Raw genomic sequence first — 27280 nt, 5'->3', positions numbered from 1 at the left:
GACTTTCGGGGTAACTACAGCGTAAGAGCAATGTAACCCTCAAAGCTGCGCAGCCGCACGGAGTCCGTGAGGTTCCATGCAGGTCACTCGCCGGCTTTGCATTGTAAAAACCGTGCAAAACATGAATGAGCCCCACAGCAATTTAAAGGGACCACACCTGAAATTTAAAGGGAACGTGCATGAAAAAAAAAGTTAAAGAGAACATTGAATGTAACTCTGGTTTTTTTTTTTGCAAGGAACTTTGTGCATAGCTGATTTACGGCGTAACATCGGTACATGCAAATTTCCTTGATCGTTCGGGCCTCTCCCACGCTATGCCTGTCAAGACCCTCTACCGCTTATTGACATAGCTCTGACCCCCCGTGCAAAAGAGCATCTCACACGAGTTCCCTTCATTTATGGCAGGAATGCGCTGACCTAGATTTACACCATACATTTAGACTCAGCGCGGCCCAAAGTCACCTGAGTATCGGCGTAACAGATTTCTGGAGTTTCAGTGCGACTTTGTGATTTTTTTTTTAAAACAGTGACCTGATTTTTTTTTTAAAACAGTGACCTGCACGATACTGTCAGTCACAGCGCATCCGAAATTTTTCAGAAGGACTATGAGTTGGAATGGCCTTCCTAGTCTGTATAATAATGGAAGCGGGGGGTAGCAGAGGCAAGGGGCTCTGAGAGCGGGACGCCATTGCAGAAGGCAGCAGTCCACTCGCTATTAACCCGCCCCATTGGTGACGTTGCATTTGCGCTTATTTTGTGCTGTTTTTTACATTCCCGCAGGAAATTTGGATGTCAGTGTCAGTCAGCAAGTTCGCCATAGAAACCGGCGTAAATGGAACTGAGGATATTCCGGGCCATTCTAGTTATGCTAATACTCTGGTGCACATTTTTAGTTGATTGGGCCACTTGCTTTGTTTCAGTGGCGCCCTCCTCTCGGGCGAAGGGCACTCTAGACCCGACTATTCTAATGCTCTCCTGGCTGGGCTTCTACCTTGCACCCCCACACATGCAACAAGACCTGGACGACATTCAGGCTTGGGCTGATAAATGGCAGGTAACATTCGCGCCACAGAAGTGCCAGGCAATGACTATCACCAACAAGCGAGTGGCCGCCGGCACACTTGAGGCCTTCCGAGACCGGTGGGCACCACGGGGACTGGAGTGCATCGTCACCCCGGCCAACCAAATTTTAATTTGATTTGATAAGTTTTATTTAAAGTTCTATTTAATTTACAGTTAATTTACAGTTATTGGGTCTAACCAAAAGAGGACCAACAAGCGAGAGTCTAACCACCACCCCTTGACATTCAACGGCATTACCATCGCCAAATCCCCCACCATCAACATCCTGGGGGTCACCATTGACCAGAAACTTAACTGGACCAGCCACATAAATACTGCGGCAACAAGAGCAGGTCAGAAGCTGGGTATTCTGCAGCGAGTGTCTCACCTTCTGACTCCCCAAAGACTTTCCACCATCTACAAGGCACAAGTCAGGAGTGTGATGGAATACTCGCCACTCGCCTGGATGAGTGCAGCTCCAACAACACTCAAGAAGCTCAACACCTTCCAGGACAAAGCAGCCCACTTCATTGGCACCCCATCCACCACCTTAAACATTCACTCCCTCCACCACCAGCGTACCGTGGCTGCAGTGTGTACCATCTACAAGATGCACTGCAGCAACTCGCCAAGGCTTCTTTGGCAGCACCTCCCAAACCCGCGACCTCTTCCACCTAGGACAAGAACAGCAAGCACATGGGAACACCACCACCTCCAAGTTCCCCTCCAAGTCACACACCATCCTGACTTAGTATATCGCTGTTCCTTCAGAGTCGCTGGGTCAAAATCCTGGAACTCCCTCCCTAACAGCACTGTGGGAGTACCTTCACCACACGGACTGCAGCGGTTCAAGAAGGCGACTCACCGTCACCTTCTCAAGGGCAATTAGGGATGGGCAATAAATGCTGGCTTTGCCAGCGACGCCCACATCCCATAAATAATTTTTTAAAAACCTCCATAAACCTGAGCTCATCCAAAACTCTGCGAACCGTACCTAACTCGCACCAAGTCCCATTCAGCCATCACCCCTGTGCTCGCTGACCTACACTGGCTCCTGGTTTGGCAATGCCTCGATTTCAAAATTCTCATCTTTGTTTTCAAATCCCTCCATGCCATCGCCTCTCCCTTTGTCTGTAACCTCCTCCAGCCCCGCAACCAATGTTCCCTTTAAGCTGTGCGGCTGCTGAGCTCTCTGAAGGTCCCGCGCGGCCGGCTTTTAAATAGAAAAACGCGCATGCACGCTATTATGCCCCTCCAAAAAATTACAGGGAACGTTGCCTGCAACCCTCCGAAATCTCTGCATTCCTCCAATTCTGGCCTTTTGCGCATCCCCGGTTTTCATCGCTCCACCATTGGTGGCCTTGCCTTTAGCTGTCTGGGCCCTAAGCTCTGGAATTTCCTCCCTAAACCTCTCCGCCTCTTTCCTCCTTTAAGACGCTCCTTAAAACCTACCTCTTCCTGTCCTAGTATCTCCTTATGTGGCTCGATGTCAAATTACGTTTGATAATGGCTCCTGTGAAGCGCCTTGGGACGCTTTACTAAGTTAAAGGCGCTATATAAATGCAAGTTGTTGATGTTTGTAGACATATTTGCTGGCGTGAGATTGGATTCTATTGGCACGTGCAAAACAGAGCCCAGTTATCCTGCGTTTCAATGCATTAATTCAGAGCTATCCTTGCAATGCAATTGGGTGTGGTGTTCCCTGGAGATGGAGCGCGCGGTGTCCATCGGCACGCTTGAGGCTTTCCGCGACCAGTGGGCAGCGGAGGGACTGGACCCCCCCCCCCCCCACTCAAAATAGAATCTTGATTTCATTTGTTAAGTTTCCTTTAATTTTGGTTGAAGTTACAGTTTTATTGGTTGTGCCCCTTTAAGAAAGGGGTGCATGCTAATTGGTGATGGCAATTGCCATCGACTACTGCAATTAAACGGGAGAGTTGACATGCAATTGGGGCGTTTGTGCCTCTTTTGCACTTGCCGAGCTGAAGCGTGGGTCCAATTAGCAGCGGCGACTCGGGGGCTATAAAGTGGGGAGAGGATGGAGGGGTTGTTCCCAGGGAAATGGCAACAATACGGGAATCAGCCGGGATCCCCGGGGCAATGGCAACAGTGACAGTGCGGGAACCAGCCGGGATCCCCGGGGCAATGGCAACACTGACAGTGCGGGAGCCAGCCGGGATCCCCGGGGCAATGGCAATGGCAACAGTGACAGTGCGGGAACCAGCCGGGATCCCCGGGGCAATGGCAACAGTGACAGTGCGGGAACCAGCCGGGATCCCCGGGGCAATGGTAACAGTGACCGTGCGGGAACCAGCCGGGATCCCCGGGGCAATGGCAACACTGACAGTGCGGGAGCGAGCCCGGCTCATGAGCCTGAACCTGAACTTGGCGGCTCTCAGCCCGGCGCGCAGAGCAGGTATTAACTCCAGCAATAAAAAGAGAGACAATGCTGGGAACACTCAGCAAGTCAGGCAGCATCTGTGGATTGAGAGAAAGAGAGTTAATGTGTCGAGTCGATGTATTAACTCTAGTGTCACTTTGCTAATGGACATATCCTCCCTTCCTCTCAATGCAAAAAGCAAAAAATCTCAACATAATTTCTCGCAATCTGTTGACTAACTTTCACCTCGACTATTGCATTGAGTTTCCAGCCGCTCTCTTGTCCGTGTTACCAAGTATCCTGGTGTACTTGTGCCCTCTTTCCGATGTTGTGCAATGCAAGGTTTGTTTTGGACAACTGTTCAAGGTTAATGTTTAAATGCAAGGGGAATGCGCAGTAATTTCTTGTGCAATCCGCTCCTGTCCATAAAGCCATTTATACACACACTGACCCCTCTCCCTCCTTCCCTCCCACTCCATACCAATCTCTCGCTGGCTTGCAATTTTGCATTCCTCCTCCCTTTTTTTGCATTTGTTTGTCCACGCCTTGTATTTACAGCAGATTCCAACCACATTCTCCGAGGTGCAGGGCGCGGATCCAATTAGTTTCTCACACACACACTGCAGTCTGCAAATTCCCCAATCATTCGCAGTATTGGTGTATCCCGTGCTTTTTTTTTTAAACACGATGTCCAATTCGCAGAATGGCTCATTCAGGTAAGCGGAGCAGCAGTTTTGCAAAGTTTTTGCAGCGGCAGCTTCAGCCCTGGAGTGTGAGTGAGTGGGTGGGTGTGCGCCCGCGGGTCCTAGCGCCCGCCGCTCGATCAGCCCAGCAAAGAGCGACCTGTCGCTATTCGGCTACAGAAGCGGCTCGGAGTAAACCTGAGCGCCACTTCAATACTTTGTTTGTTTTTGTTAGTGATGTTTGGCAGTGAAAACAACAACTTGTGCTTTATATAGCGTAGTAAAACGTCCCAAGGTGCTGCACAGGAGTATTTTAAGACACAAAAATTGAGCCACATAAGGATAAATTAGGGCAGGTGACCAAAAGCCTGGTCAAAGAGGTCGGTTTTAAGGAGCGTCTTAAAGGAGGAAAGAAAGGTAGTGAGGCGGAGAGGTTTAGGCGGGGAATTCCAGAGCTTAGGGCCCAGGCAACAGAAGACCGGGATGACTGGTTCCCAGAATGTTGTTCAAGGGTGGGGTGGGAAAGTTCCCAGTAACAACAACTTGCATTTATGTAGCGCCTTTAACATAGTAAAAACGTCCCAAGGTGCTTAAAATAGTTGAGTATCCTTTGGATTCCAGAAGTAGAATTGCAATATTTAACTTTCTCTTAGGTTTTTTTTTATATAGAATGTCCCAAAGTGTATGTTTCAGAATATTCTACTGTTTGTCAAGGCTGCTCTGCCCTGGGGCTGAGGTTGTTACGCATTTGATCAAATTATATAATAGCTTTCCTATTCAGTTTTTTTTTTAAACATTGCTGGTTACTGTGTGTTGTATGGGGAGGTGCCAGAGAAAGGCAAGACTCGAGACTAACAGAATCCAGAGGTTTCTATCTACATAAATGTCTTCCAGCTTTGAATGGATAATATGAGGGGGGGAAAACGCAATTAAGTTAGGAGGATGCCTATTGGAGCAGTGAGCGGGGCTCACTGATGAGTGGCCGTGTTTCCTTAACCATTCTGCTGGTTTTGAGTGGTTTGTCTTTAAGTAGCTTAAAATTGAATGTTGTTTGACGTGCTTTATTCGGTTTCGATGGCCCTGTGTTATACGCTTAAGAAAGAAAGACTTGTATTTATATAGCGCCTTTCACAACCACCGGACATCTCGAAGCGCTTTACAGCCGTTGAAGTAACTTTTTGAAGTGTAGTCACTGTTGGTAATGTGGGAAACACGGCAGCCAATTTGCGCACAGCAAGCTCCCACAAACAGCAATGTGATAATGACCAGATAATCTGTTTTTGTTACGTGGATTGAGGGGTCAATATTGGCCAGGACACCGAGGATAACTCTCCTGCCGCGGGATCTTTTCCATCCACCTGAGAGCAGACGGGGCCTCGGTTTAACGTCTCATCCCTCTGCACTGGATTGTCAGCCTAGCTTTATGTGCACAAGTCCTTGGAGTGGGACTTGAACCCACAACCTTCTGACTCAGCGGCGAGGGGTGCTACCCACTGAGCCACAGCCGACATTCTAGATCTAGAGGATTACAGATTAGAACGTTAGGTTGCACAGTAGGGGGGAAACAACAGCTCTTCCCAGTGTTACTTGCTGACTGTCAGTTGCCCTGACCCATTCCGACAAGTTTCCCACTAAGGATGTTGTTACACCGCAAGCTTGACTCTCAATCTGCTATCTCTATAGTGCAATGTTCAGCTGTACTGGGAGTGGGTCTTGTGGCGCTCTTGCTCGCATGTTTGGCGTTGGTCTGCTTTCTTGGTGTCTGATTTTTTTTAATGCTGCGAGAAAGTGGGTGTGAGCAGTAATTTTTAATTTGGGTGGGGTGGGGAGGAGACTCCATACTAAGTTTTTAAAATGGATGCAGAGGCTCCAACATAGTTCTGCTGGAGCTGTGATACACCCAATGTAGCCAATGGTAATGCAGTAGGTGTAATTTATCTGGATTTTCAAAAGGCCTTTGATAAGCAACCCCATAATAGACTGATGAATAAGGTCAGCATAAGGCGGAGTCAGGGGACAAGTAGCAGACTGGATTGTTGGCTGGCTTCAAGACAGAAAGCAGAGAGTGGGAGTAAAGGTAGTTATTTCAATGGCAGAAGGTGGGTAGTGGTCTACAAGGGTCAGTGCTGGGACCACTGTTGTTCACAATTTACATTAATGATTTAGACTCTGGAATCAAAAACACAATTTCTAAATTTGCAGATGACACCAAATTGGTGGTGATAGTTAATACTGAGGAGGACTGCAACAAATTACAGGACATTAATAAACTTGCAGAATGGACATTGGCAAATGAAGCTCAACACAGATAAATGTGAGGTATTACATTTTGGTAGGAAGAATAGGGAGGTTACTTATCACTTGGAGGGTGCGAGTCTGGGTGGGGTAGAGGAACAAAGGGATCTCGGAGTACAAATACACAAATCAGTAAAAGTTGCGACGCAGGTTAGCAAGGCCATAAAACAAAAAAGCAAACCAAGCACTAGGGTTTATTTCTAGAGATATAGAATTGAAAAGTAGGGAAGTTATGCTAAACCTTGGTTAGACCACGTGGGAGTACTGCGTGCAGTTCCGGTTGCCATATTATAAAAAGGATATAGAGGCACTGGAGAGGGTGCAGAGATTTACAAGGATGATACCAGAAATGAGGGTATACATATCGGGAAAGGATGAACAGGCTGGGTCTCTTTTCTCTCGAAAAAAGAAGGCTGAGGGGTGACCTAATAGAGGTCTTTAAAATTATGAAAGGTTTTGATAAAGTGGATACAGAGAGAATGTTTCCACTTGTGGGGAAGAGCAAAACTAGAGGCCATCAATATAAGATAGTCACCAAGAAATCCAATTGGGAATTCAGAAGAAACTTCTTTACCCAGAGAGTGGTGAGAATGTGGAACTCGCTACCACAGGGAGTGGTTGAAGCGAATAGTATAGATGCATTTAAGGGGAAGCTGGATAAACATATGAGGGAGAAGGGAATAGAGGGTTATGCTGATAGATTTAGATGAGGAAAGACAGGAGGAGGCTCGAGTGGAGCATGGACCGAATGGCCTGTTTGTGTGCTGTATTTTCTATGTAATGTGATGCTCTAGGTGTGACGCTCACCTACTCGTGGTGGTGTCTCTCCTGGCTTCGGTGCACTTGGGAGTTCAAGTGGGACCTGACTGCCTTATACTTTTGTTTTCAGATACTAATATGGTGACAACCTAAACCTTCAAAAGATTCAGTCTCTGTCTGTGATCTATTCCTATTTGTGATTGACTCATGTGCTTGTGTAACAGTGACTGCACTTCAAAAATAATTCATTACCTACTTTATTACAACAGTGACTACACATCAAAAATGCTTCATTGATTGTGTAGCGCTTTGGGACATCCTGCGGTTGTGAAAGGCGCTATATAAATGCAAGTCCTTTTTTTTTTATTGGTGTGAAGTGCAGTGAAATGCCTTGGCGTTTATCGAAGGCACGCAAGTTGTTCACATGTTGGGACAGTTCCACTGGTTGCTTGTGAAAGTGTGAACCTATTCATTATCCAAGTTTGACTTACAACTCCCCCAGAATTAGATTTATGTTGTATTTAACCTGTACTGTTTGTTTTTAGAAAGTGCTGTGTAGCATGTACTTGATACCATAATCTGCAGTCACTTGACTTTTTTTTTTTAATTGTAACACCCTTTGTGTCAGCTGTGGCTCAGTGGGTAGCACATTCGCCCCTGAGTCAGAAGGTTGTAGGTTCAAATCCCACTCCAGGGACTTGAGCACAAAAGCTAGGCTGACACTCACAGCGCGTCACTCCCTTAGCACTGCACTGTCAGCAGTGCCGTCTTTCGGATGAGACGTTAAACCAAGGCCCCGTCTGTGCTCTCGGGAGGATGTAAAAGATCCCCCGGCACTATCCATCAACCAACAAAGCAAAAACAGATTATCTGGTCATTATCGCATTGCTGTTTGTGGGAGCTTGCTGTGCGCAAATTGACTGCCACGATTCCCACATTGGCTGTAAAGCGCTTCGAGACGTCGGTGGTCATGAAAGGCGCTATATAAATGCAAGGTTTTTTTTGGAACTCATTGAAGGATATCACACCTTACCGACAATAGTTTTGCGTGATTGTCTTAAGGTAGATTGATGGGTTTAACTATACTGTGTACGTATTCCATTTGAAACTTGTTATAGCTGAAATTGGCCATCAAGGTAGTCCTCTTCTGGAGCTAATCAGTTGACGGCAGGGTGGCATTGTTACAATTATAATCTAATCCCTATAATGTCTGAATTGTCATATATCTGCGGCAGAACTAAGACTGCCTATTTCCATCTACATAACCTGCAGTTGTACAGGGCCTTGGTGAGACCACACCTTGAGTATTGTGTGCAGTTTTGGTCGCCTTATCTGAGGAAGGATGTTCTTGCCATGGAAGGAGTTCAGCGAAGATTCACCAGGCTGATACCTGGGATTGCAGGAATGATGTATGAGGAGAGATCGGGTCGATTGGGCTTGTACTCGCTGAAGTTTAGAAGAATGAGGGGATCTCATTGAAACTTTTAAAATTCTGACAGGACTGGACAGACTAGAGGCAGGAAGGATGTTCCTGATGGTCGGGGAGTTCAGAGCCAGGGGACACAGTCTAAGGATAAAGGGTAGGCCATTTAGGACAGAAATGAGGAATTTCTTCACCCAGAGAGTGGTGAACCTGTGGAACTCTCTACCACAGAAGGCAGTGGAGGCCAGTTCATTAAATATATTCAAAAAGGAGTTGGATATATTTCTTCAGGCTAAAGGGATCAAGGGGTATGGGGAGAAAGCAGGGACCGGGTACTGAATTTGGATGATCAGCCACGATCGCATTGAATGGCGGAGCAGGCTCGAGGGGCCGAATGGCCTACTCCTGCTCCTATTTTCTATGCCTCAGTTCATCTGCTGAAACCCTCATTCCCATGCCTTTGTTACCTCTAGACTTGACTGTTCCAATGCACTCTGGCTGGCCTCCCATGTTCTACCCTACATAAACCTCAGTTCATCCAAATCTTTGCTGCCCGTGTCCTAACTCGCACCAAGTCCTGTTCACTCCTCTCCCCTGGGCTCACTGACCTACATTGGTTCCTGGTTAAGCAATGCCTCAATTTTAAAATTCTCATCCTTGTTTTCAAATCCCTCCATGGCCTCGCCCCTCCCTATCTCCTAATCTCCTCCAGCCCCCCCCCCCCCTCAAAAAAAGATATCTGTGCTCCTCTAATTCTGCCTTCTTGAGCATCCCTGATTATAATCGCTCCACCTTTGGTAGCCGTGCCTTCAGCTGCCTCAGCCCTCGGCTCTGGAATTCCCAGATTTAAGGTGATTGGCAAAAGAACCAGAGGCGACATGATTTGTTTTTCCTGCAGAGTTAAGATCTGGAATGCGCTGCCTGAAAGGGTGGTGGAAGCAGATTCAAGAGTAACTGTTGAGAGGAAATTGAATAAATACTTGAAAGGAAAAGGGTGCAGGGCTATGGGGAAAGAGCAGGGGAGTGGGACTAATTGGAAAGCTCTTTCAAAGAGCTGGTCCAGGCACGATGGGCTGAATGGCCTCCTTCTGTGCTGCATAATTCTGATTCTAAGGTGAGATGAGTCTTATTACGAATTGCTAAGCTGCTTTATTTCGCATCGGGTGAATATATAGTGCAACAGTTGAGTGTTTTTGCGGCATATAAGATAATGAATGTGCTACATTTTCCCCACATCGTTGGGTCGATTAATGTAATTTAACAGATTAAGTTATCTGCATTCTGGCCTAGTGCCCAGAGCAGAACCTCTTCTCCCACCAGTCTTTTGGGTTATTTTTCTGGGGTTACTGCTGCCTTTCAACTTCTCCTGCCCAAGTCTTGACTGCCTTCATTTCTAAAAGTCCAGTTGCCATTTATCTCTTTCATCAGACAAAACAGGATCAAAGAACTAATATCGGGAAGGCCGCAGTCTTTGGTCCCTGCCACAAACTCCAACCCCTCCCTAGCATCTGTCTGAGGCTGAACCACACTGTTCGCAACCTTGGTGTCATATTTGACCCTGAAATGAGTTTCTGATCACATATCCGCCCCATAACGAAGACCGCCTATTTCCACCTCCGTAACGTCGCCTGTCTCTGCCCCTGCCTCAGCTCATCTGCTGCTGAAACCTCATCCATGCCTTTCACAGAATCACAGAAACACTACAGTGCAGATGGAGGCCATTTCGGCCCATCGAGCCTGCACCGACACATATCCCACCCGATCCCCGTAACCCCACGTATTTAATCCCCCTAACACTAAGGGTCAATTTATCATAGCCAATCAACCTAACCCGCACATCTTTGGACTGTGGGAGGAAACCGGAGCACCCGGAGGAAATCCACACAAACACGGGGAGAATGTGCAAACTCCACACAGTCACCCGAGGCCGGATTCGAACCCAGGTCTCTGGCGCTGTGAGGCTATTCCAACACACTCCTGGCTGGCCTCCCACATTCTACACTATGTAAACTGGAGACCGTCCAAAACTCGGCTGCCCGTGTCCTAACTCGCACCAAGTCCCATTCACCCATCACCCCTGTGCTTACTGACCTACATTGGCACCCGGTTAAGCAACACTTCGATTTCAAAATTCTCATCCTCGTTTTCAAATCCCTCCATGGCTTCGCCCCTCCCTATCTCTCTCTAATCTCCTTCAGCCCCACAACCTCCCGAGATATCTGCGCTCCTCTAATTCTGCCCTCTTGAGCATCCCTGATTATAATCGCTCACCCATTGACGGCCGTGCCTTCTGTTGCCTGGACCCTGAGCTCTGGAATTCTCTCTAAACCTCGCTACCTCTCCCCTCCTTTAAGACACTCCTTAAAACCTACCTCTTTGACCAAGCTTTTGGTCACCTGCCCTAATTTCTCCTTGTGGCTCAGTGTAATTTTTTGTCTTAACATTCCTTGGGATGTTTTACTACATTAAAGTGCTATATAAATACAAGTTGTTGTTGTTTCTAGCACATTAGGTATGAGGTGCTCTTCAATTTACTTAGACAAGCTAACAAATTGCTTATTTAGTCTCTGAGGAAACAAGCTCGTTTAACATGTTAATCATCCATGGTCTCATTTAAACCTATGGGAATATACTTTGCTTTATTAATTTTTTTAAAAAAAGTAACTTTTCAAATCCTTTTTGTTGGAGGGGGGGGGGGGGAAATGGTCATAAATCTTAGAACTTTGAGTGTTTTCTGCTTGAGAAGCTGGCCAGACAATATGCTGGGGACCTCCCATGCATTCAGTTTCTCGCAATTGGAGACGACGGGCTGGATTTTGTCAATGGGGGTGTGTTGGGGCGGGGCTGCTGGTTGTCTGGTTTCAGTCCCGCCCCCAACGACGTCTGGCCAGCCCAAGCTATTTTCCCTTGATCGACCTTGTTAAGCCCACCCTGCGGGCTTAGCCGGCCAATTAAGGGAAAGCCGGTGACGGGATGTCAGCGTATGACGTTTCATCTGTCGAGAATTTTTTGACCGATGAATTGTCAGCATTTGACAGCTTTGAGAAGCTGTCAAACACTGACAATCTCTGTTCTAAGGTAAGCCCTTGCACTGAAGGCTCACCAAAACCGCTTTCCTCAGCAGAAATCAGATGGCTGCGGCATCTGAGAATGCAGCAGCCATTCTGTCATCTCTGCCATTGAGATGAGGCACCTCCGGATCCCCAAGGGTTGAAGCCTGCAGGAAGAAGCAAAAGTAAGGAAACTTTTTCAAACACTTTACACGCCACTTCCATACTTGCCTCTCCACACTTGCACCTATCACACTCACCTCCATAGTGGATTTTTTGATCCCTCTCTCCGCTGCTGACCCTGGCGCAGTTCGCAGCCGTTGGGAAGCCCGCACTTGCAGGGGTAAAATGGGGATAAGCTTCAAAACTGCCTGTTAACAGGCTCTAATCCCCTTCCCGCCTCGAGGAGCAGGCTCAGAGTTTCTGCCATTTTCCCAGCAGTCCTGCCTCCCCAGGGCTGGGAAAATTCTCCCCTAAGAGTTTTACAGCCCTTGAAGGAATCCTTTGGCCCGTCATGTCTGTACTAGCTCTCCGAGAGGGAGGGGAGCTAGCCACTTAGTCCCATTGCTCTCTCCTAAGCTTTTTTAAAAAAACTTTCAAAATATTTATCCACTTCCCTTTGGGAAAAGCAATTTGGTTCTGCTTCCAACACGGCTTCTGGTAGGCCAGTCATGTCCTAATAACCCTCTGCGCTTAAAATAAAAAACACTCTCCCTTTGTTTATTTGGTGAAGGCTTAGTTTTATGCCCTGTCATTACTGACTCATCGTCCATTTTCATCTATTTTGAATACAGTTTCATTAGATTTCCTTATCTTATTTGCTTTAGTGTAAAGAGCCTCAGTTTCTCTTGTTTATTCTCAGAACTGAGGCCTCTCATTGGGGCCGTAATCAACCACTCCGTGGCCTTTGTATCCTTCCTAAAGTGAGGTGCCCAAAACTGAATGCTATATGCTAACTGTGGTTTAATTAATGATTCATATGGGTTTAGCATTACCTTGTGACTTTGTACTATCTCTCTGCCAAAACTGCTCACTAATCCAGGATCATCCTGGAATGCAAAGATAACACCCAGGCTTCCCTTCTCCATTACAAACTATCTTCTTAAACCCCTCTCCCCTGCCTCCTCCACCCTCACCTCTAACAAGTGCGAGGAGCTCATGGACTTCTTTGTCTCTAAGATTGGGACCATCCGTTCAGCTGCCTCTGCTGCTTCCTGCCTTCCCTCCCCCCTAGCCCACCACACCAAACTTTGCTTAATTTCCCCACCCCCAGCCCTAACCCTAAACTCGCATCTTTCTCTAGTTTCTCACCTATCTCCCATCATGCCCTCTCCCAGCTCATCTTGTCCATGAGACCCACTTCCTGCTCCCTCAACCCTATTCCCACCAAACTGCTGACCACCCAACTTCCCTTCCTGGCCCCCATGTTAGCTAACATTGCTAATGGTTCTCTCTCCTCGGGTACTGTCACCCCCTCCACTTCAAATCTGCCATCATCACCCCCCTCAACCAAAAAAACAGCACTTAGCCCCTCTGCCCTTGCAAACTACCTCCTCTTTCCAATCTCCCTTTCCTCTTAAGTCCTTGAATATGTTGTTGCCTTCCAAATCTGTGCCCATCTTTCCCGCAACCCCATGTTTGAGCCCCTCCAATGTGGTTTCTGCCCCTACCACGGTACTGGAATGACCCTTATCAAAGTCACAAATTACATCCTATATGACTGACCTTGGTGAACTATTCCTCCTAATTTTTCTTGACCTGTCTGCAGTCTTTGACACGGTTGACTACACAATCCTCCTCCAACGCCTCACCTCTCATCAAGCTGGGTGGGTGATGTGCCTTCAATAACCACTAAACTAGAAGTTATAGACTTTAACAAGTTGGCTTTTAATCACTAAGATCAGAGCTAACATCTCAACACACCGACTGGCTCCCAGGAATGAGTCATACAGATCCTGAGATCTTTAAGTAAGAGAAGTCAGGGGTGGAGCCAAGACCTGGAACCTTCCAGGTTAGTCAGGAAAGAGGAAGTGAAACTATACACTGTGGGGGAGGGTAATATACATGAGTGCAAAACGGATACAGGCAAGACAAACAGATTTCATTACAGTGGGACTCTTCTCACCTGGTTCCATTCTTATCTATCCAGTCATAACCAGAGAATCACCTGCAATGGCATCTCTTCACGCCCCCACACCGTTGCCACTGGAGTCCTCCAAGGATCTATCCGTGGCCCCCTCCTATTTCTCATCTACATGCTGCCTCTCTGCGATGCCATCCGAAAACACATCAGGTTCCACATGTACGCTGACGACACCCAGCTCTACCTCTCTTGTCTCTGCTTTATCACGCTAGTTGTCTGACATCCAGTCCTGGATGAGCAGAAGCCATTGTCATTGGTCCCTGCCACAAACTCCATCCCTCTCATTGGTCACTGTCTGAGGCTGAACTAGACCGTTTGCAACCTCTGCATCTGACTGGACCCCGAGATGAGCTTCTGACCCCATAGTCATTCCATCACCAATACCGCCTGCTTCCACCTCTAACATTGCCTGTCTCCTGCCTCAGCTCATCTGCTGCTGAACCCTCATCCTTGCCTTTATCACCTCCAGACTTGACTATTCCAATGCTCCCCTGATTGGCCTCCCATCTTCTACCCTCCATAAACCTGAGCTCATCTAAAGCTCTGCTGCCTGTGACTTAACTCGCACCAAGTCCCATTCACCGTTACCCCTGTGCTCGCTGACCTACATTGGCTCCCGGTCTGGCATTGTCTCTTTTAAAATTCTCATCCTTGTTTTCACATCCCTCTGTGGCCTCTTCCCTCCCTAATCTTTGTAACCTCCTCCAGCCCCACAACCCTCAGATCTGTGTTCCTCCAATTCTTGCACATCCTCGATTTTCATCGCTCCACCATTGGCAGCCGTGCCTTCAGCTGCTTCGGCCCTAAGCTCTGGAATTCCCTCCCTAAACCTCTCCACCTCTTTACCTCGCTCTCCTCCTTTGAGACACTCGTTAAAACCTACCTCTTGTGACCAAGCTTTTGGTCACCTGTCTATCTCCTTGTGCGTTTCGGTGTCAAATCTTGTCGATAACGCTCTTGTGAAGCACCTTGGGATGTTTTACTACGTTAAAGGCACTATAAATGCGAGTTGTTAATAAAACGTAGGATCCTATCTATATCTAATCAACCCATCCTCCCTTGTTTAAAAATGCATATGAACTAAGTTTTTCTGCTGGCCTCCTTTTACAGTTTTACTAATTTAGTGTATGTCTTCCCAAAATGTATTGCCTCACATTCCTTTATGTCTGACATCTATCTGCTCAATTTGATGACCTGTGTCTGTCCTTCTGAATTCACTTAGTTGTCTTCACAGTCAACAATGTTCCCTATTTTTGTCTGCAAATTTTGACATGATACCATGCCAGCTGTGGCTCAGTGGGTAGCACACTCTCATGAGTCAGAAGGTTGTGGGTTCAAGTCCCACTCCAGGGACTTGAGCACAAAAATCTAGGCTGACACTGCAGTGCTGAGGGAGTGCTGCACTGTCTTTCGGATGAGACGTTAAACCGAGACCCTGTCTTCATTCTCGGGTGGATGTAAAAGATCACACAGCTCAATATTCCGGGGTATAGAATCTTCAGGCGAGACAGAGGGGGGTGTAAAAGAGGAGACGGTGTTGCAATATTAATCAAGGAGTCAATTACTGCTGTAAGGAGGGATGATATCTTAGCAGGTTCCTCTAATGAGACCATATGGGTAGAACTTAAAAACAAAAAGGAGGCAAGCACTTTGCTGGGAGTGTACTATAGGCCCCCAAACAGCCAGGAGGAGATACAGGAACAGATATGTAGGCAAATCTCAGAAGTATAGAAATAATAGGGTAATAATAGGGGATTTCAACTTCCCCAATATTAACTGGGATAGTCAGTGTGAAAGGCTTAGAGGGTGTGGAATTCTTAAAGTGCATCCAGGAGCGCTTTTTGAGCCAGCATGTAGAAAGTCTTACAAGAGAGGGGGTGGTACTGGACCTAATTCTAGGGAATGTACCCAGGCAAGTGGTAGAAGTGTCAGTTGGAGAGCATTTTGGTGACCGTGACCATAATTCGGTGAGATTTAAGATGGTCATGGTAAAGGACAAAGATGGACCGGAAATAAAGGTTCTAAATTGGGGGAAGGCTGATTTTTAATATGATAAGGCAGGATCTGGCCAAAGTGGACTGGGATCAGCTACTTGTAGGAAAATCCACATCAGAGCAGTGGGAGTCTTTCAGAAAGGAAATAGGGAGCGTACAATGGCAACATGTTCCCGTAAAGGTCAAGGGTGGGACCAACAAGCCCAGGGAACCCTGGATGTCAAGGGATATACAAGAATGGATTTGGAAAAAAAGGGAGGCTATTGGCAAATACCAAGGACTAAACAGTGGAAGCCCTAGAGGAGTATAGAACGTGCAGGGGGGTACCAAAAAAAAAAAAAAAGAAATTAGAGCGAAGAGGGGGCATGGAGAAACACTGGCGGGCAAAATAAAGGAAAATCCCAAGGTGTTTTATAAGTTTATTAAGGGCAAGAGGATAACCAGGGAAAGAGTAGGCCCCATTAGGGACCAAAGTGGCAATCTTTGTGTAAAGCTGGAAGATGTAGGTGAGGTGTTTTAAATGAATATTTTGCATCTGTGGACGACGTAAGCATAGAAATCAGGCAGGGGGATTGTGATATACTTGAACAAATTAGTATTGAGAGGGAGGAGGTACTAGCAGTTTTAGCAGGCTTAAAAGTGGATAAATCCCCAGGCCCAGATGAGATGTATCCCAGGCTGCTCTGTGAGGCAAGGGAGCAGATTGCAGGGGATCTGACATTTTCAGAACCTTTCTGGCCACGGGAGGTGCCAGAGGACTGGAGAACAGCTAACGTAGTGCCATTGTTCAAGAAGGGTAGTAGGGATAAACCAGGGAATTGCAGGCCAGTGAGCCTAACATCAGTGGTAGGGAAGTTATTGGAAAAAATTCTGAGGGACAGAATTAGTCTCCACTTGGAAAGGCAAGGATAGTCAGCATAGCTTTGTCAGGGGGAGATCATGTCCAACCAATTTGTTTGAATTTTTTGAGGGGGTGATTAGGTGTGTGGTTGAGGGTAGTGCAGTTGATTTAGTCTACGTGGACTTCAGTAAGGCTTTTGACAGTCAGACATGGGAGACTGGTCAAGAAGGTAAGAGCCCATGGGATCCAGGGCAATTTGGCACATTGGATCCAAAATTGGCTTAGTGGCAGGAGGCAGAGGGTGATGGTCGAAGGTTGTTTTTGTGACTGGAAGCCTGTGTCCAGTGGTGTACTGCAGGGGTCAGTGCTGGGTCCTTTGCTGTTTGTAGTGTACATTAATGATTTAGATATGAATGTAGAAGGCATGATCAGTAAGTTTGCAGATGACATGAAAATTGGTGGCGTGGTAAATAGTGAGGAGGGAAGCCTCCGGCTACAGGATGATATAGACGGGTTGGTCAGATGAGTAATTTTAACCCTGAAAAGTGAGAGGTTGTGGCAAAACCACTAAGTGACTTACATAATTGTCTGTAACCAATGTTATTACCTCGAACATTAATTGTCTGTAACCAATGTTATTACCTTTCAAGTTGGCTCTGGTTAAACAGAGCTAGATCGACAACATCGCGATCTGACGCGATGACGTCATCACGTGGGTCACGTGACGTCCCCTTCGGCGGGAAACGTCATGACGTCAGAGGCAGAGGGTGGGACCAGCCAGTCCTCGTGTGGATTGAAATAGAAAAGACCTGTTTTGAGCTTCTCCTGTAGTTTCTTGTTTTGTAAAGTTCTTAGACAATAAATTCAGTTTGTTAACTTCCAGTAAGTTATAGATTCTTTGTTAGGAGTGCAGAGACCCCTACAAGGTGATGCATTTTGGGAGGACTAACAAGGCAAGGGAATACACAACGAATGGTAGGACCCTAGGAAGGACCGAGGATCAGAGGAACCTTGGTGTGCATGTATATAGATCCCTGAAGGCAGCAGGACAGGTAGATAAGGTGGTTAAAAAGGCATATGGGATACTTGCCTTCATTAGCTGAGGCATAGAATATAAGAGCAGGGAGGTTATGATGGAGCTGTACAAAACACTAGTTAGGCCACAGCTGGAGTACTGTGTGCAGTCTGGTCGCCACACTATAGGAAGGATGTGATTGCAGAGGAGATTCACCAGGATGTTACCTGGGCTGGAGCGCTTCAACTATGAAGAAAGACTGGACAGGCTGGGTTTGTTTTCCTTAGAGCAAAGAAGGCTGAGGGGGGAACCTGATTGAGGTGTACAAAATTATGAGGGGCATAGATAGGGTAGATAGAAAGGAACTTTTCCCCTTAGAGGGTTAATAACCAGGGGGCATAGTTTCAAGGTAAGGGGCAGGAGGTTTAGAGGGGATTTGAGGAAGAACCTTTTCACCCAGAGGGTGGTTGGAATCTGGAACTCACTGCCTGAAAGGGTGGTAGAGGCAGGATCCCTCAACATTGAAGAAGCATTTAGATGAGCACTTGAAACGCCATAGCATACAAGGCTACGGACCAAGTGCTGGAAAATGGGAATAGAATAGACAGGGCTTGATGGCTGGCGTGGACATGATGAGCTGAAGGGCCTCTTTCTGTGCTGTATAACTCTATGGCACTATTTTGAAGAAGAGCAGGGGCATTATCCCCGGTGTCCTGGACAATATTTATTCCTCAATCAACATCACTAAAAACAGATTACCTGGCCATTATCACATTGCAGTTCGTGGAACCTTGCTGTGTGCAAATCACCTTAAATCTGTGTCCTCTGGTTTTCGACCCTTCTGCCAATGGGAACAGTTTCTCTCCATGTACTCTATCTAGAGCCCTCATGATTTTGAACACCTCTATCAAAATCTTCTCTGCTCTAAGGAGAACAACCCCGGCTTCTCCAGTCTATCCATGTAACTGAAGTCCCTCATCTCAGCAACCGTTCTTGTAAATCTTTTCTGTATCCTCTCTAAGGCCTTCACATCCTTCCTAAAGTGCTGTGCCCAGAATTGGACAAAATACTCCAGTTGAGACCGGACCAGTGTTTTATAAAGGTTCATCATAACTTCCTTGCTTTTGTACTCTATGCCTCTATATTTATGAAGCCCAGGATCCTGTATGCGTTTTTTTAAACCACTTTCTCAACCTGCCCTGCCAACTTCAGCAATTTGTGCACATATACACCCACTTTAGGATAGTGCCCTTTAGTTTATATTGCCTCTCCTCGTTCTTCCTACCAAAATATATCACTTTGCACTTTTCTGTGTTAAATTTCATCTGCCACATGTTCACCCATTCCACCAGCCTGTATGTCCTCACTGTTCACTATACTTCTAAGTTTATCAATAGACTTCCTCGGAGAATTAGCTTAAATTTGTCTCTATAGTTGCCTTTTTGCAAATCCGTAATGCCTCTTCCCTAATTAACCCATGTTTATCTAGATAAGTATTCATTCTATTCCATATGTGTCAGCTGTGGCTCAGTGGGTAGCGCTCTCTCCTCTGAGTCAGAAGGTTGTGGGTTCAAGTCCCACTCCAGGGACTTGTGCCCATAAAGCTAGGCTGACACTCCCAGTGTAGTACTGAGGGAGTGCTGCACTGTCGGAGGCGCCGTCTTTCAGATGAGCTGTTAAACCGAGGCCCCGTCTGCTCTCGGGTGGATGTAAAAGAGCCCATGGCCACTATTATGTCCGTGTATAATTGAGACACGGACTGCAGGAGTTGATTATAACCAGTCTTTACTGAATGGAGACAAGCTGGAAACTGAAACTACAGAAGCCTGCTAGGGCCTTTTATACAGGGGTGGTCACTGCCGGTACTGCAGTCTGAGACCAGTTATTCTCTTAAAGGTACATACACAACAATTCCTCCCCTTTTAGATAAACAGTACATAACATTCATTTAACAACTAAATAATAACGAATTACAATTACGGTTGCTAGATACATTGGTTGAAGTTAAGCAATTATAAGTTCAGTCTTTGAGGAGGCTTCCTGATTCTGGATAACGCCTCTTTGGGATATCAGGTTCTTCTGGCAAGGTTGAGTCGGGATCAATGTCATTGTTTCGTTCGTCTGCTTCCAATATCACTGATTCTGCGGTAGATGCAATTGGTACTTCGGTTTCATCGCCAGGTGTATCAGATCGTGGTGTGAAGTTGACGTTTTCCAGTGACTCTAGAATCTGATCAGCATGGCGTCTTACAATGCTCTCTCCAACGTCCACGGTATACATTAGAGGTCCTTGCCATGTACAGATCGTTCCTGGCTGCCATTTCTCTGTGCGGTAGTCCCGGGCCAAAACTGGTTGACCTATCTTAAAACTCCTGGTCGGCCTTTCATTCATATTCTGAAACTGCCTGTTCTCCACATCTCTTCTGATGTTTGGCTTAACCAAATCCAAGCGGCATCGTAGTCTTCGATTGAAGAACATCATGGCTGGAGTTTGGTTGGTAACCGCATGTGTCGCATTCCGGTAGGCAAACAAGAAGTTATCCACCTTGTGTTGTAGGGGTATATCTTCATTACATATTGCCTTGATAGCCTTCTTGAATGTTTGAACTAACCTCTCGGCCAATCCATTAGTGGCTGGATGATCAAGATGTGCGGGTTAGGTTGATTTGGCTATGATAAATTGACCCTTAGTGTTAGGGGATTAAATACGTGGGGTTACGGGGATAGGGTGGGATATGTCGGTGCAGGCTCGATGGGCCGAAATGGCCTCTATCTGCATTGTGGGTGATTCTGTGATATGGGGCGGATGTGTAATGCTTAACACCATTGTTCTTTAAGAACCTCCGGAACTCTTCAGACACAAACTGTGGTCCATTGTCAGAGCAAATCTGTTCAGGCAGCCCATTCCTGGTGAATATGGTTCGTAAAACTGTGATAGTTTTTTCTGTGGTGGTTGAGGACATTTTTATTACCTCTGGCCACTTTGAGCATCCACCGCAAGCAAAATCAATGTGCACCCTTTGCCATGGAGATGAGGGCCACTCCCATGGATGTAGAGGAGCTTGTGGTGGGGCGTTTTGGACCTTCTGGCATCCTGTACAGCTCTTGGTCATCTCTTCGATTTCTCTATCGATTCCTGGCCACCACACAAACGCTCTGGCTAAGTTCTTCATTTTTACCCCACCCGGATGACCCTCATGAAGCTCATTGAGCACTCTATCCTTCAATTTGGGTGGAATTACTACTCTGGATCCACACATCAAGGTTTCTCTGCACACTGACAGCTGTTCTCTTCTCAGCGAGAATGCTGGCAGCAGTGGTTCGCCATGTGCTGGCCATCCCTTCACCGTTAAATCATAGACCCAGGAGAGTGTCGGGTCATTTCGTGTTTCCTTTTCTATGTTTGCATTCGTCACTGGGAGACATTCGACTATAGTCGAGTGGAATAACTCCACTGGATCCACTGCCAGTTCTTCTTCCACTGTCGGCAACGGTAGGCGCGACAATCCATCAGCATTCCCATGCTGTTTAGTTCCTTTGTACTCTGTCATATTGGTGTGCCCCTAGGAAAAGGGACCACCTCTGTAGCCGTTGTGCCGTCATTATCGGTACGCCCTTCTGAGGGTTGAAAATGGAGACGAGAGGTTGATGATCAGTTAGTAGAGTAAATTTCTGACCGTGCAGGTAGTGATTGAACTTCTTCACCACCCCCCCCCCCCCCCCCCCCCCCCCCCCCACCCCCAAACACCAGGCTGAGGGCCTCTGTCAATCTGGGCGTAGTTACGCTCGGCTGAAGTTAACGAGCGTGACGCAAAAGCTATCGGCCGCTCTGAACCATCAAGGAATTTATGTGACAGTACCGCCCCAATGCCGTCGGGAGACGCATCACACGCCAGTCTTATCGGTAGTGATGGGTTGTAGTGAGCCAATACTTCTCTTGAAGCGATTAGGTCCTTACTCTTCTGAAAGGCCCGCTTACATTCATCGCTCCATTTCCATGCTACTCCCGTTCGTAGTAGGGCGTTCAGTGGATGCAGAATTGTGGACAAATTCGGCAAAAACTTATGGTAATAATTCACCAATCCGAGGAATGACCTCAGTTGCGACACATTTTCAGGCGCTGGAGCCTTAACTACCGCTTCAATTTTGTCAGGGGACTTATGTAACCCCTCTTCATCAATCACGTGGCCACAATACGATATCTGTTTCTTAAAAAACTCGCACTTGGGGCGATTGGCTCGTAGCCCATGTTCACGTAGTCTAGTGAGCACCTGCTCTAGGTTGGCAAGGTGTTCACTGTCATTTTCACCTGTCACTAGGATGTCGTTCAAGTAACACTGGGTCCCCGGAATCCCTTGCAGGACTTGTTCCATCGCTCTTTGCCATATCGCCGGAGCTGATGCTACTCCGAATACCAGTCGATTATACTGGTAAAGACCTTTGTGAGTGTTTATCGTGAGATACTTCCTAGAGGACTCTTCAACCTCCATCTGCAAATATGCTTGTGCTAGGTCAATTTTTGTAAAACGCTTCCCTCCAGATAGTGAGGCAAAGATATCTTCTATCCTTGGAAGAGGTGTGAAGGACTGGGTTCACCGTCACCTTGAAGTCCCCACAGATGCGAACCTTCCTTGGCTCCTCAGACTTATTGTTTAACGTTTTCTTCATGACGGGGACGATGGGTGTCGCCCACTCACTCCAGTCTACCTTAGATAACACGCCTGCATTCTCCAGATTCTCCAGCTCTGCCTCAACGGCTGGGCGAATTGCATATGGTACCGGTCTTTGAAAAACTTGGGAATTGCATTCTCTATTTTTATCGAGGCGGTTACGCCTTTAAGAGTGCCCAGTTCTTGTTGAAATACCTCTTTGGCGTCAGCTAAGATTGTTGACAATCGTCCAGGAGTGACGTCGTCATCCTTTTTACCAGCCACCGTCAGTGCCTGAATGGAGTGCCAGTCTAAACTTATCTTTCTGATCCATTCACGTCCCAATAACGGTGGTCCACCATCTTGCAGAATGTAGAGATACAATTTCCGTATTTTTTTGCCGTTGTATTCGACAGGCACCCTTATTTTTCCTCTGGGGTATACTTTTTGCCCCGTATACGTTCTCAAGACAATGGATGTCTCTCTCAAGGGTATGTTTGAGAATAGCCGCTCGTAGTCTTGTCGATTCATGATGGTTAGAGCTGATCCTGTATCCAATTCCATTTTGACTTGGGACCCTGCTATCGTGAGGGTGACCCAAATGGTTCGGTGATCCTCTTGCGATTACGTTGTGAAGTTTGAGACAGCTTAGTCTCTTGTTCCCGGATTCGCTATCGCTCATCTGGTCTTCGGAACTACTGTCCGTCATCTTTTGTACTTTCCTGTACGGTTCCTTAGTAGCCTTTTTGTTGTCGTTGGTGGTCTTCCCAGACCTGCAAACTCGTGCAATGTGTCCCATCTTTCCGCATTGCCTGCATATTTTGTCCTTGGACCAGCAGTCCTTCTGGCCATGGTTTGTTCTGCCGCAGTGATAACATTTTGCAAATCCCCGTGTCATTTCGTGGGTGCCGTATTCCTGTGGCTTTTGTTGTATTTCCGCAGCTCCCCTTGCTGCTGCTTCGTACGATACTGCCACGCTGAAAGCCTTATCTAGCGTCAGCTCTTTCTGAGAGTAACCTCTTCTGGGTTCCTTCACTCAGGAGTCCACAGACAAATTTGTCCCGTAAGGTATCTGCCAGTCCTGCTCCGAACTGGCAGTGCTTTGATAGCTTGCGTAGTTCCGTAAGGTAATCAGCATTGCTCTCTCTTTTATGCTGATTTCTCCTGTGGAATTTAAATCTTTCTGCTATCAGCAGCGGTGTAGGATTTAGGTGTTCCTGTAGGATAGCAACAATTTTGTTAAAACTCTTCGCCTTCGGTTTGGCTGGAGTAATCAGGTCCCGCAATAGGCCGTACGTTCTTGCGCCCATTAAATTTAGCAATACCGATGCCTTTTTCTCATCAGCTCTTTCGTTTGCCTCGCAATATACCTCGACTCTTTCCACATACGTGGTCCAGTCTTCTATTGCATTATTGAAGGCAGTGATATCGCCAGTCTTTGGCATCTTGAAAATCTAAGATGGTGCCTCCCGCGCTTTGCCTTCGTCCCCGATGGATCAAAATGGCGCCTCCCGCGCTTTTCCTTCTTCCCCGCCGAGTTAAGATGGCGCCTCCCGCGCTTTCCCGCTGCTGCCAACGCTGTTGCTGCCGATTATATTTATTTTACTATCCTGTAATGGCGACGCCCTATGGTCTTCGTGCCTCCCTGATCGCTGCTGCCAACGCCGCTCTCCGCGGTATTTTTATTTTTCTATCGCGCTTCAATATTTGCTCCGTTAATTGAAGAACTGTTCCCGTCGTGGAGCGGACCCTCTGGGACACTTCCCTCCCTCTTAGGTCTGAACGCTGCCCGGCTTCGAAGCACCGGCCGCGCCCTGTGTGCTCCACCCTCTCTCTCTCTTTGCTTCCCGACTCGCTGCCCGGCCCCGTTGCAGAGCCACCCGATCGAGCTCTAGCCCGCCGCAGCCCAGGAAGGATCAGTGCACTACCTGCCACCAGCCCGATTAGCTGGGAAACCACAGACTGGGGAACCAAGCCTGGCTCTCTAAAGTCTCTCCTGCACTTTTCAATTCGATGATTTGGAGGGCGGTTGTCCATGGTCGACGCCCGTTTCTCAAGTTTCTTTGGATTATTTTTTTTTTTTCTTCTGGCTTCGACCTTCAATAACGTCGTCTGAGGTGCTGCCGAGTTGCAGGTAAGTTCGTTTCTTACTCGTCGCCAGTATTATGTCCGTGTATAATTGAGACACGGACTGCAGGAGTTGATTATAACAAGTCTTTACTGAATGGAGACAAGCTGGAAACTGAAACTACAGAAGCCTGCTAGGGCCTTTTATACAGGGTGGTCACTGCCGGTACTGCAGTCTGAGACCAGTTATTCCCTTAAAGGTACATACACAACAGCCACTATTTCAAAGAAGCGCAGGGGTGTTCTCTCCAGTGTCTTGGCCAATATTTATCCCTCAATCAACATCACTAAAAACAGACTATCTGGTCATTATCACATCGCTGTTTGTGGGAGCTTGCTGTGTGCAAATTGGCTGCCGCATTTCCCACATTATAACAATGACTACACTCAAAGTACTTCATTGGCTGTAAATTGTTTGAGACATCCGGTGGTCGTGAAAGACACTATATATAAATGCAAGTCTTTCTTTCATATTAATGTGCTGTAGGAGTTTTCCCACTTTTTTTTTTTTTTTTGACATTGGACAGAGGTGTTTCAGTGGCAATCACCCCCCCCCCCCCCCCCCCCCCAACCCCAGTCCTGTGGCAGAATGTCTGTATCTAAAGGATGTTTGAAAGGCTCTAGTCGGTGTATCTGCTGTTTGAAATGATAAAGGGATTTGATGGGATAGAAACAGAAACTATTTCCTCAGCTGGGGAAGTCCTGGACAAGCAAGCTCAATCTTAAAATGAGAGTCGGGTCATTTTAGGAGAACACATCTTCACGCTCAGGGTAGTGGGAATCTGGAACACTCTCTTTTCCATCCACCCCTCCCCCACCCAAAAAGGCTGTGTATGCTGTGTCAATTGAAATATTCAAGACTGAGATCGCTAGATTTTTCTTAGGCAAGGGTATCTAGGGACGTGGAGTAAAGGTGGGCATGTGGGGTTGTGGTACAGATCAGCCATGATCTAACTGAACGGCGGAACAGGCTCGAGGGGTTGAATGGCCTCCTGCTGTTCCTATGCTATTTTTTTCCTGACTTCTCTCTGCATTCTCGGGTGCTTGCCGTCAGAGCCGGGCGCCTTTTCCATTTTTGAGCTTTATTCATTTTTTTAGTGCCGGAAACTCTCTTTTAAACAGCACCTAAATATCTGGAATTCTCTATTAACCGGCAAAATTCATACTCTGGAAAATAACACCTCAATAACCGGCAATGTTGCCGAGTCTGAGTCTCCCGCGGTGGCCGAGTTAGTCAGTGGGGGGTAGTTCTCCAAACTGCCACTACTCGGCTTCTTGGCGCTGTCGGAAGTCCGAACACCTCTAACAGGAATCTGACTCTCCCGCGCTGCCGGTAGTCTCTTCCGATCCGCCAATTACTGTATACTGCACAGTTCTTGATTTAAATTGTTTTTTTGTTTGTTTTTTTTTTGTTTAAAAATAGCCTTGGTGGATAACCCTCTCCGTCATCCGGAATTTTTAATCAACTGGCACCATCCCGGTGCCGGATACCAAAGTTTCCTATGCTACTTTCTTACCTATACTTACCCCCTCTACTGTTCCACCACCACCTTGCATTCCCACTACCGCACTCTTCTGCGACAACATAGGGAAAGTACATATTGAGTGTCTTTGCCATGCCACCATCCGTTATAAGATTTCCTTATTCATATTTAATAGCCCTATCCTCTCTCGCTTTTCGTGTTTACAACAACAACTTGTATTTATCTGGTGCCTTTAATGTAGTAAAACGACCCAAGGCACTTCACAGGAGTGATTATCAAACAAAATTTGACACTGAACCACAAGGAGATATTAGGACAGGTGACCAAAAGCTTTGTCAAAGAGGTAGGTTTTAAGGAGTGTCTTAAAGGAGGAGAGGGAGGGAGTGAGGCGGAGCGGTTCAGGGAGGGAATTCTACAGCTTGGGGCCTCTGCAGCTGGAGGCACGGCCGCCAATGGTGGAGCGATGAAAATCGGTGATGCGCAAGATTTATAAAATCCTTTGCCATTTCTCTATCTGCTAGTCTTTCTTCACCCACCCCCCCCCCCCCCCCCCCCCTTGGCCTTTCTAATCTATTTACTTTACTCCTATACTTTCTACAACTGCCTCTACATTTTTTATATCTGGTTTGATTTGATTTTTTTTTTCTCTTTTCCCCCCCCCCCCCCCCACTACAAAACCCATTTTAGCTCCAGCTCTACTAAGTGGTGAATATGGTTGCATGTTTCAGTTTGAGGGTTGCTCTGTGGGAACTACAGTCTAGCCATGAGCCCAAGAGCAAGTGTTGGGGGGAGCGGGGAGGAGAAACATAGACATAGAAACATAGAAGGCAGGAGTAGGCCATTCGGCCCCTCGAGCCTGCTCCGCCATTCAATGAGATCATGGCTGATCATCCAAATTCAGTACCCTGTCCCTGCTTTCTCCCCATATCCCTTGATCCTTTTAGCCTCAAGAAATATATCCAACTCCTTCTTGAATATATTTTAATGAATTGGCCTCAACTGCCCTCTGTGGCAGAGAATTCCACAGGTTCACCACTCTGGGTGAAGAAATTCCTCCTCCTCCGTCCTAAATGGCTTACCCCTTATCTTTTAGAGGAAAGAGTTGGAAAAATATTACTGCAGCAAAGCGTTTGATGCAATATGCCATAGAGGTACTCTCCCCGCCCTCCATTCTGCTACCATGTGTGTGCTGGAGAGCTCCTGAGCCTATGCCAATTCTAAACTAGCTACTGGGATGCGAGTTGTCATTTACTTTGCGTCATGTGGGCAGATCCCTCCCCAAAAGCTTAGTGAGACTGGGAGCTGTGTGTTGTCCAAAGACACTGTGCATGACAAAGTCTGGGATCAACAGAAGGACTTGCATTTATATAGCGTC

The 27280-nt window shown here is 47.0% G+C and overlaps 1 protein-coding gene across 5 annotated transcripts in view; it reads left to right on the top strand.

Annotated features, from left to right (window-relative positions):
- Positions 1-3011: 3011 nt before the first annotated feature.
- The window catches only part of depdc7a (DEP domain containing 7, paralog a), a 55918-nt gene continuing 31649 nt past the window's right edge, over positions 3012-27280 (top strand). For 2 of the 5 annotated variants that reach the window (XM_086008250.1, XM_086008249.1), the window contains exon 1: positions 3013-3478. In XM_086008250.1, the coding sequence (XP_085864376.1) occupies positions 3124-3478 (355 nt within the window). In that variant the 5' untranslated portion in view covers positions 3013-3123. Of the gene's footprint in view, positions 3479-4017; positions 4159-27280 lie in introns of those variants that run through there. The other 3 variants (XM_086008247.1, XM_086008246.1, XM_086008251.1) reach the window with 3 other exon arrangements.

Source organism: Somniosus microcephalus, chromosome 15 (assembly GCF_052327205.1).
Source record: "Somniosus microcephalus isolate GS21.2 chromosome 15, FLI_Smic_1.0, whole genome shotgun sequence".
NCBI lineage: Eukaryota > Metazoa > Chordata > Chondrichthyes > Squaliformes > Somniosidae > Somniosus > Somniosus microcephalus.
The sequence above is the reverse complement of the archived record's forward strand: the minus strand, read 5'-3'. Positions and strand labels throughout refer to the sequence as shown.